Source organism: Equus asinus, chromosome 6, assembly GCF_041296235.1.
Source record: "Equus asinus isolate D_3611 breed Donkey chromosome 6, EquAss-T2T_v2, whole genome shotgun sequence".
NCBI classification, from domain to species: domain Eukaryota; kingdom Metazoa; phylum Chordata; class Mammalia; order Perissodactyla; family Equidae; genus Equus; species Equus asinus.
In genome coordinates this window covers 70,415,091-70,426,065 of record NC_091795.1, presented here as the reverse complement: position 1 = coordinate 70,426,065, position 10,975 = coordinate 70,415,091, and the positions used below count along the sequence as shown (strand labels likewise).

General features: G+C 43.0%; 1 protein-coding gene and 1 long non-coding RNA gene across 2 annotated transcripts in view; one reads left to right on the top strand and one right to left on the bottom strand.

Moving 5' to 3' along the window:
• Positions 1-1,046: 1,046 nt before the first annotated feature.
• Positions 1,047-9,226, bottom strand: LOC123286534 (uncharacterized). The gene is made up of 3 exons (XR_006528997.2): positions 9,112-9,226; positions 1,923-2,001; positions 1,047-1,174 (listed from the first exon to the last, which is right to left on the bottom strand). It is a non-coding gene; the product is annotated as an uncharacterized lncRNA (long non-coding RNA).
• The window catches only part of GALM (galactose mutarotase), a 52,349-nt gene continuing 43,724 nt past the window's right edge, over positions 2,351-10,975 (top strand). The window contains exons 1-2 of the mRNA XM_014832932.3: positions 2,351-2,798; positions 10,499-10,653. Coding sequence (XP_014688418.3) covers positions 2,351-2,798; positions 10,499-10,653 — 603 coding nt within the window. The remainder of the gene's footprint in view (positions 2,799-10,498; positions 10,654-10,975) is intronic.

The following is a 10,975-nucleotide window of genomic DNA, read 5'->3' as shown; positions in this document are numbered from 1 at the left end:
ACTTCACCCTTGCCCCATCTTCAAAATAAAAACAAATACCTCCTACAATTCCACAATGCTTCATTTTCAAGATTACTACCTTTCTTCTGATCTAATCCAACCTTGGGGATGGACAGTATTTCCTTAGATTTAGACTGCTGCTGCTTCTTTTTTTTAAGTGCACAAATATTCCTTTAGAGCATCACTGCAGGACTAGGAAAATGGGATATTTTTATAAGGAAAATCAAAGTTTGTGCCAGACGGCTTGACTTAACACAAGGTAGTCCTATTTGGGACCTATTTTCTCTATGCTTCAAAGAGAAAGGAAAATGAAATCAAGTGAACATCTTAGGGAGACGTCATGGTATGTTTCATTTTCTACCAAGCCGAGCCACAAGACCTCCCCTAGTGACACTTGGCTTTGGCTGTTCAAATGCATTTATTTCTTTCTGTGACAACATGAGCTTGGCAGAACATTGAGAACTGGCAGCTGAGAAAAGAAAATGCAGTCTTCCTGCTCACAGAAGAGATTCTAAGATATCCTTGCTAACACAGCCCTGCCGAAAGGGCTTGTGTATGAATCAGCCATAAATGTTAAGTGGGCTGAGGAGAGTTGCAGAGTTTATGAGAATTTCTGATGAGGCAGCACACGAGAGTGCCTATCCGTCATTGTGTGAGTGTGGTGCACTCTGTAATTTGACTTGTTTGGGTCTTTTTGTTATTATATGCTATGCTTCACTGAAGCCTGTTGCAAGCTCTCTTTTTCCTTTGCTATCAGAATTCGTGAATGAGAATTGAGGCTTTGTGACAAGAATGCTAAATATTCCCTCAAGCTGTACAGGCAGAAAGGGCTGAGAGACGGCTATTATGTTTCATTAGCATCTGATTCCAGGAACATGATCCCAATTCTCCTCATTTTCTAATCATAGATGTGTTTCGGCGCTCACCACAGTCTAGTCGGATCCCCTGTGAAGTAGTTAGAAACCAAACCAAAAGCAACATCAAGCAAAGACGGGACGAGTATGCAGATGGCCGAGTAAAACAGGTCTTCAGGCTTCCAGCATCCTCCCCCTTCCTAGGCCCAGTGCTGTCTAGAGTGGCCAGATTTAGCGAAGAAATACACAGGCTCCTGTGTTTTATCTGACATCCTATGAAGTCCTTTAGTAGCTCTATCTTAGTCCTCTGCCTTCAGAGCCTATTTCAGGGGGAAAAAATCTGAGATTAGTGATTGAAACTTAAAGCAATATTTCTCAGTCTGGTCCTAGATCATCTGCATTAGAATAACCCAGGGAACCTGTGAAAAATGGAGATTCATGAGTCTCACCCCAGACTCACAGAATCAGAAATTCCAGGGATGGGCCTGGGAATATGCATTTTAAAACCTCTTCAGATAATTCTGGGGCACACTAACGTCTCAATGACCTCGGTGTCTTTCTTCTCCCGAGAGTATGTACTTAAAGCCTTTTGTTCCTTGTGAAAGGAGACAATAAAAGCATAGTACCTAACAGTTACAAGGACCTTAGTAAATATTTGTTCCTTTAATCCTTTCTTTTTTTCTTTTTTTGGTGAGGAATATTCACCCTGAGCTTACTTAACATCCATTGCCAATCTTCCTTTTTTTTGCTTGAGGAAGATTAGCCCTGAGCCAATCTTCCTCTATTTTTTGTGTGGGGGATGCCTCCACAGCATGGCTGATGAGTGGAGAGGGTCTGCGCCCAGGATCCAAACACTCGAACCCCTGGTCGCCAAAGCAGAGCACGCAGAACTTTAACCACTCAGCCACCGGGCCAGTGCCTCCTTTAATCTCTTCTTAAAGAAACTTTGGACTGCAGGAACAAGGGCTAGATACCTGAGGCCCTTTCCCAATCCCCTGAAGAAAAGAAAGTCAGAGGCTGTCTCTGGTCACCCCCCTATAACTAGGCCCTGATGGGTCTACAGCTGACCTGTCTGGGCTGCCGCTCCAGCTTGCAGTCAGGAGAGCCTCTGGGCAGTGGCTCCTGCAGAAACCTGTGCAGAGCTTCCCTGTGTGGGACAAACAGGACGGATCTTCAGTCAGTGTGCAGAGAAGGCTGCAATTATTTACCTCTTCTCAAAACTGCCTCTGTACTTCTTTTCCCTCCGGGTCAAAGAGTTAACTAAAAACCAGAATTTCTCCCCAAGATCCATTTCATTGTCCCTAATTCTGCTCTCTGCATTTTCCAACATTTTATTTGAAAGTCAGCCACCAACATTAATGAACAGCTCATTGCATGCTGAGAACCACGCGCCAGAGAACAGGGTAGAATCCTGCAGATTCAGGACTTGGGTCTAGAAAGACTACAGGCCCCAAAATGCAATTTCACCTTCCAAAGACTACCATACCCAACATGCAATGCAGCCAGGGTTAGCTAAAGAAAAGAACTGCAAGCCAGGCTGGAAATTTTGCCTTCCCGTCACCCTCAGGCGCAGGAATGGTTTAGAAAGGCCACAGAGGATATTTTTTGCAGGAGTGGTCACTCTCCTAATCCTCGCAAGGAAGGGGAGGAGTCTAAGCCGTGTCCCGCCTCTTTTCCAGGAAACTTCTGTCGCCCCAGGTTTGGCGGCAGAAGTTCCAAGGGCCTGGAACAGCAGCACACCCCGAGCTTTCCCCATGGTTTCGGTGACGAGAGCAGTGTTTGGAGACCTGCCCTTGGGGGCAGGGACAGTGGAGAAGTTCCAGCTGCAGTCCGACCTGCTGAAAGTGGACATCATCTCCTGGGGCTGCACCATCACGGCCCTGGAGGTCAAAGACAGGCAGGGCAGAGCCTCCGATGTGGTGCTCGGCTTTGCAGAGTTGGAAGGTGGGTTGAACTCTGCCCCGGGCTGTGGGCTGGCCCCAGGCCCACCCGGCACACGCCCCTGATCGGGCTGCTCGCGGTGATGCGACCGGGGGGAAGTCCGAGCTTGTGACTAGCAGCGCTTGGATCCGGCTAACTCAGTGTGTTGCAATCCAGTGCTTGGAAAAAGACGAAATGAATGGAAACAGCTATAAGACTTGGCCTCTGGTTATCCATTCAGGCTTCACTTCAATTAATTTAAAAAGTCACTTGAGGGTCAGATAAAACTCCAGCAATCCTGGAGCGATCTTTGAACTGCCTGATCTTTGTGAGGCTGTAAAGGAAAAAACAAGCTGAAGGGGGTGTGGCTGCCAGCTCTTCCTTCGTGCCCTTTCTGGAGAAGGAAACTCAAAGACGTCTGTCTTCTACTTCGTTTTTCCTTATCAGATTCTTTTTGAGGTCTGGTTGTCTCAGAAATTCTCCATAGTAGGCTCAGTGGGTGTAGACAGCTTATCCGCTTTGGTCTGTGGGGTAGAGTGCCCTGCACCCTTTGGCTGCTCGATAACCACGTGCTGAACGGAAAGCAGAAGACCAACTCCTTGGCTGTGAGTGAGAACTCCTAACTAGGGTGGACTTTTACTCTCTCAGAATCCGTGGGCAATTAAGTTCATAAATTCATGCATTCAAAAACTGTTAATTCCATTATCTCCTTCAATGACGCAGACAAGGTCCCCACCCTCATGGAGCTTGCAGATTAGCTGGGGGGATTAGATGTTAGCCAAATAATTGCATAAATAAGTAATTACAATTGCAGTTTGATCGCAGCAAAGGAAAATGTACCTAGCTATCTCTTGGCACTACCATGTAGCTAGACAGAAAATGATGTCTGAAGTAAGTTGGCAAAGGGAAACTGAGAATTAATACCCTCTGCTTGGTGTGGTAGGGGCATAGACAGAGTCTGCTAGAGGGGAGGTTTGAGGTTTTCCTTTGGGTGTATCTTTGTGTTTGGTTCTTTAGATGTGTAACATGGCTCATGGTTGGAGGTTAACAGAAAACTGAGAGTATCGGTTTTCCCTTAGGAGACTGAACTTTGCTCCCTGTGTCCTTAACAAAATGTATTAGTAGCGGCTGGCCCCATGCTGTAGTGGTTAAGTTCAGCGTACTCCCGCCCCGGGTTCACGGGTTGGGAATCCCCCGTGGGGAACTCACCACTCATCAGCCATGTTGTTGTGGCAAGCCATAGATAAAGTAGAGGAAGACTGGCACAAATGTTGGCTCAGGGCTAATCTTCCTCAGCAAAAAAAAGTGTTAGTATAAGACTATTCCCAAGGAACCTATTCCTTGCCTTCTGGTTGTCTTTATCTGCCTTGGAGCCTCCACAGCTTGGCTTGGAGAAGTGGGTAGTCTTCTGCAGAATTTCTTTGGTAACTTAAGAGAGTCTAATACAGAAGCCTCACTGGTAGGAAGGTGCAGTGATGTGGGGAAAGTCACCTCCATTTCCCCTTCCTCTCCACATCCCCTCAGACTTCTGGGGGTGGAGTTCATATCTTCTGTCTTCAAAGTCAGAAGGCAAGGTGATTGACAAGTGACAAAAAAGAATTCTTTAGAATCATTTTTCTAAGTCACCTCTCCCTGTTAGTAGCATAACCATTTTCTAGGCTGAAACAGAATTACAAAGAAATTGTTTGCCTGATACAAAATTGCCCAGTGGACTCAAAGGAGAATTGGATATATGGCCTAGAATTCTGGAGCCAGTAAAACATCAGAGATGATATGCTGTGAGCACCTGCTTTAATCACCCTATCTCCATCTCTGCCTTATCACCATGCAGGAGATAACTGTCTCCCCCCTGCACACTCACTCACTTGTTATTATTTTTGGTTCTGATGTAAGAGTCACATGGATCTAAAGCACAAGTCATCGTATGAAACGTGTGCCATGATGGCATGGCACGTGGGAAGCACTAGTTTCTTAATAGGCACAAAAGTGTCAATTTTGTGAGGGCATTAATACAATCGTTTCTGAGTCTATGACTTGTGGAAGTGTGAGTGAAAGAATTATCCCCAAATATTCTTCAAAGAGAGAAAATAAAATACGTCCCATGATATTACAATGATCTACCTTGTATTGTATTGCCCTGCATGTTATTAACATCTCTTGACAAAGTTAAGTAGCATTTTCTTACCAGGATGCATCACAGGCTTCACAAAATGCCAGGCTGAATCAAAGCATCTAAAATATTCCAGGTGCTGGGTCAAGATACATATTTTCATTCTTATACTAATTTAGAGAATTTAATTATTTACTTTAAAAGAAAAGCAAGCTGTTTTCAAAAGAGAAGTTGAAAAAAAGCCCTCAGAATATCAAGTAACGCTTTCTAATATGTTCAGCTGTCTTTGAGGTTCTTGCAAGTGGCCCCTTGTTCCCTTTTTAAGGCCCTATCTTTCCAGTTTTGTTTTTGGGTTTTCTTTGGTGAGGAATATTGACCCTGAGCTAACATTTGTTGCCAATCTTCCTCTTTTTGTTTGAGGAAGATTGTCCCTGAACTAACATCTGTGCCAGTCTTCCTCTATTTTGTATGTAGGATGCTGCCACAGCATGGCTTGATGAGTGATGTGTAGGTCCACGTCCAGGATCTGAACCTGTGAACCCCAGGCCATCAAGGCAGAGCACGCGAACTTAACCACCATGCCACTGGGCTGGCCCCTGTCTTTCAGTTTTTTGTAGATTTCTTTATTGCCAAAAATACAGACGACTTCATACATGTGATAAGAGGAAGCTTAATTGTCTCAATCAGAATAGTGTGAAATGGTGCCCTGCTACTATTTTATTCAATTCTCGTATGTTAAACCCCGTGGTAAGCAATTGACAACAGTGGTTGTCTTTAAGAAAGGGCTCCAAGTGGCTGGGGTAGAGGGATACGAAGGAGACAATTTTTACTGTATAGTCTTCTAGAATTCTGAATATGTAAGTATTGTATAAACAAACTGAGACAAATAATCTAAAGCAATAAGATGTGACAGAGGAAGATGTTATCTTGACATTACCATGTCCCAAAAATGTTGTGAGCCACAGGGAACAGCTGAGCGTGGATAATTCCATGAGACATGGTCCTTTTTGTACCTGCTAGGTTAGACGTGAACTATCTCCAGTTTCCCAGAGAGATTATATAAACAGCTTGGATCGTAGCCATGGCCGGAGGTCAGAATGGTTCAATTTCTCCCTGGGAAAATGAGATCTTTCTTCTGGTGAATTCTAAGAGGTAAATCACACGGATCTTTTAGTTACAGGCCGGAGAAAGCAGTAATGCCTCCTGTGAGTTTTTCTGCCACTTTGTGTATTTAAAATATTTTTAAATGTTTTTCATCTGCATGTCCCATCTGTAGGCATCATGACTTCTTTCAAAACTGTGATGAGAACAGTTGCTTATAAGCCACAGGTATAAACAACCTACCCATACAATCAATACGACTCTTTCCCCTTCATCTTCCCCCCAGTTGCCACCAACACCCAGCTATTACTGGCATGAGAGCCATTATGGAAAAAATAAACTTAGTGCTTTTAGAAAAGCTGAGTTCATAAGAGGGGGTGGAGGAAAAGGGACCACTTTGGAGGCTGTACTTTAATCTTACAGATGCCCAAGAGTGCCCTTGTAGGAGCATTGAGGATTCCTGGTTTAAGTCTCTGTTTCGTCCCTTAAAGCTGTGTGACCTTGGGCAAGTTACTTAACCTCTCCAGACTTATTTCCTCACCTGAAACAAATGGATAATGATGATTAAATGTGCTATCGGCTGTGATGTGTCCGACTATAGTGAACAATTAATAATTTTTATCTCCTTTTCTTCCTTTGCCACCAAATATCTTTGCTCACACCGCTTGAACTTTTTATTTCACTTTGTTAACACTGCAAAAATGGCGTGGAGATTCATCTGGGACAACCAGCAGCCATTTAAGAATATATAAAATATTTGGCTTTCTTAAAGAGCTTGTCAATTAAAGTAATGTTTGTTTTCCTCAGAAAGCCAAAGGAAAGCCATTCAGAGTGGAGAGGTTTTCACTGAGAATAGTGAGCAATTTTATCTGAGGGTTTAGGACACTCTGGCTGAGGTTTGGGCTGTTGAAGGTGGGTGTCATAGCCGAGATCCTTGGGATGTTAGAGACGTGGAAAGGGCCATACCCCATGGTTAAACATTTATTAATATGTTCTGGCCAGTGCCTTGCCCTGGAAAAGGCACAGACTTTTCCTCTACCCTTTATCCCACGTCAGCAATTGATTAGATTAATTAAATCAGCCTTCATCGCTTGACCTAGAAACTTTGCCCTTTTTCCTGGAAAACAATATTTTCTGGGTTTCAAAACAGGCTTTTCCATCATGTCCTATTCAGAATTTGGGGTCTGTCCCTGTTTGTAATTCTGATTTGATATAAAAGCTTACTAGTAACGTATGAAGATAGTATAAAATCCATTTGTTCTGAAGAGTTTTTCAGAGACAGTTGGGAGCAGTGGTTTCTGCTGTCCTTATGGTTTAATCTTAAAAAGTCTTCATCTAGACTGAGGACGGACAAGTGCTTCTTATCTCTGCAGGCTTATTAACCATTGCCAGAAAGTGGTCCTTTCTGAGGAACTCTTGCAAGCCTGTGAGGCTGCAGCCTTGCTGTTGGATTTGTCGTTGTCCCCAATGCCAAGCATGTGGCTGGCAGGGAGTAGGGGTTCAGTGTACCCTTGTTGAATGAATCAAGGTAGGAGTCAAAAATAGATACAGCTAAACAATTTTCGAACAAAAATTTTACTTTTCTTCACATTTTCGAGCCTTGAAAAGCAGATGAATTCTCTACATTATATGTCATCAGGGAAATGCAAATTAAAACAGCAGTGAGACCCATTAGAATGGTCAAAATCCAGAACACTGACAACACCAGATGCTGACAAGGCTGTGAAGCAACAGGAACTCTTATCATTGCTGGTCGGAATGCAAAATGGTACAGCCACGTTGGGACACAGTTTGGTAGTTTCTTACAAAATAAGCACTCTAACCATATGATCCATCAATCACACCCCTTGGTATTTACTCAAAGGAGTTAAAAACTTACGTCCACACAAAAAGTTGCACGTGGATGTTTATAGTAGCTTTATTCATAATTGCCAAACTTAGAGGCAACCAAGGTGTCCTTCAGTAGGGGAATGGATGATAAACTGTGGTATATCCAGATGATGGAATATTATGCAGTGCTAAAAAGAAATGAGCTATCAAGCCACAAAAAGATAGGGAGGAAACAAATGCATATTACTGAGGGAGAGAAGCCCATCTGAAAAGGCTACATACTGTATGGTTTCAACTATATGCCATCCTGGAAAAGGCAAATCGATGGAGACAATAAAAAGATCAGTGGTTCCCAGGGCTAGGGGGATGGAAGGGATGAACAGGCAGAGCACAGAAGATTTTAGGGCGGTGGAAATACTCTGTATGATATTACAGTGGTGAACACATGTCATTATGCATTTGTCCAAACCCATAGAATATACAACACCAAGAGTGACCTTAATGTAAACTATGAGCTGTCCGTGATAACGATGTATCAATGTAGGTTCATCAATTATAATAAAAGTTCCTCTTTGGTGGGCGGTGTTGATAATGGGAGAGGCTGTGCATGTGTGGGGGTAAGTGGTATATGGGAAATCTCTGCACCTTCTGCTCAATTTTGCTGTGAACCTAAACTGCTCTAAAAAATAAAGTCTATTAAAAACAAAAACAAAAGCAGATGAAGTAGAACCAAGAAAAGGTTGTTTGGCCCTTTGGGATCCCTTCTGGTTCCCGAGTGTAGGGGGTTTTAAAGCTATAGCTTCAGAAAGAGAGGAGGATGGGGAGAGAGGTGGGAGCTGGTAGAGAGATCAGCCTGGCCTGTGCTAGGAGGTGGTAGTAAGGTCAATTAATCAGAAAGCCTTGTGCTTGCCAAATAATGTGATGCTCAAGATCATGTACTCAGGAGCCAGACTCCCTGGATGCAAATCCTGGTTCTGCTACTAGCTAGCTGTGTGTTTTGGGGCAAGATAGTTAACTTTTCTCTCCTCAGTTTCCACACCTGTAAAATGAGGGTAATAGTACTGTCTGCCTTGTAGGAGTATTCTGAGGATGGAATGAGTTAAATGTAAGACACTTAGAAAGTGGCTGAGACTTAGGAAGCGCTCAGTAAGTGTTAGCTCCTGATTGTCTGTGGGCAGGACTCTGAGGACCTGCAGATTCTCGAGGAAGTGAACCAGGGAAGACCTGGAAGGGAATGATTCATGTTCCACTATGCCCCACCAGGTGAGTAATGGGAACCTGTGACCTGTAACTCACCTAATCACTTCAGGGTCCGTATCCTGAGAGCCCCTACAGCCATAGTGAAAAAGAGTTCATACTCTCGAATTGCATGCTCTCCTGATCCACAGTAGATGCGATGGATACAGAGTTCCATATGAAAGGGGGATGGAATTCTGAGGGCATCTGAGTGAAAAATAGAGTGGAAAGTAATCTTAGTCACAATACAAAAAACAAACTACCTCCAAACCTTAATCTCTACCATTATAGTCTAAACTAAAAGATTATAGCAGAGAGGAGCTTAAAGAGAAGGAAAGTACTGTAATATGCCCATGCACAAAGTTCTAAGTACAGGGACGCTAGCTACATTGCTTTTTATAGCCACCCCCCCTCCCCCAAAAAGCCCACAAGAGTTTATGCTCATCAATATGCCATGTAGCTGTCAAAAGAAATATGGTAGATGGCTATGTAATCACATGGAAAGATCTTAAGACATTTGATAAATGAAAAGTTGCAAACCAGTGTGTATAGTACGATTCTCTATATAGAATATGTGTGTGTTTGTGTAGTTGTGTATTTGCTTGGATGAAGTTAATTTTTTAAAAAGACAACTGAAAGGGTATATGCCAAACTGTTAGCCGTGGTTATCACTGGGAAAGAGAGGAGTTGAGAGGTGGAGGAGGGCTCATATGTTTTATGCTTTATTAAGGATGTCAGATTTAGCAAAATAAAAATATAGGATGCTCAGTTAAATTTGAATTTCAAATAAACAAATGCTTTTTATGTGTAAGTATGTCCCATGCTTATATACTAAAAATTTATTCATTGTTTGTCTGAAATTCGGATTTAACTGGGCATCCTGTATTCCCTCTGGCAAGCCTACTCTATGTACTTGTGTATTATGTAATGCTCTCTAAAGGATATGTTCATGTACTACTTGTGTGATTCAAAAAAATAATAAAAAGAGAAGGAAGAATAAGATTCCTCTGAAAACTATAGAAAATATAATTTTCAGTTAAGAAAATTGATTGGCCTAAAAAAAAGCAGATTACAAAGCAGCATGTATACTAAGATCCCAGTTTTATAAAAAAAGAAAAGCACACATATGCATATACTAAATGATGGAAGGATGTACTTGAGAAAATTAACAGTGGTTCTCTCTAGTGATGAGATGAGGATGATTTAAATCTCTTCTTTGTGCTTTGTAAAGTTCCTTAAAAATGTTTATAAAGAACTGAATTACTTTTGGAAAGAGAAAAGGTCATGTGTAAAGAACACCATTTTTCTATGCTTCCATGAGGACTTGGATTTGCGCATGTTGTTACAACTTACAGCTTCCCTCAGAAGAGAGTGGTGGGCAGCAGTGTGAGCCTCAAAACCTTTGGTTTAAAGTTTTAAAAAATGCTGTCATCGCATGTCCTTGCAGGGTACTTCCAAAAGCAGCCCTACTTTGGAGCTGTGGTTGGCAGGGTGGCCAACCGAATTGCCAAAGGAACATTCACATTGGATGGGAAGGAGTATAAACTGCCGATTAACAACGGGCCCAACAGTCTGCATGGAGGAGTCAGAGGGTTTGATAAGGTGAGTCTGGGGCATTGGACAGAGTCCTCACCTGGCACACTTCACAGAGTACCTTCAAGCATACTTTCTGTTTGTCAGGCACAATCCTTGACCTGAGAGCAAATGCATGGTAAGGTGATACAAGAAAGAGGCTGTCCCATGGTTCGGGGGAGCAGAGGCACTGGCCCTGTGCCAGGACCCCATCCTTCCTTAGCTCGTCCAACTGTAATAGGCAGAGGAGCCCTGAGTGAAAGGTTGACAGCCCTTGACTTAGGAAGGACAAGGAATGACTTTCTCACAGTGTTGGGATCAGGGAGTAGGGTTGACCTAAGGCACAACAGAA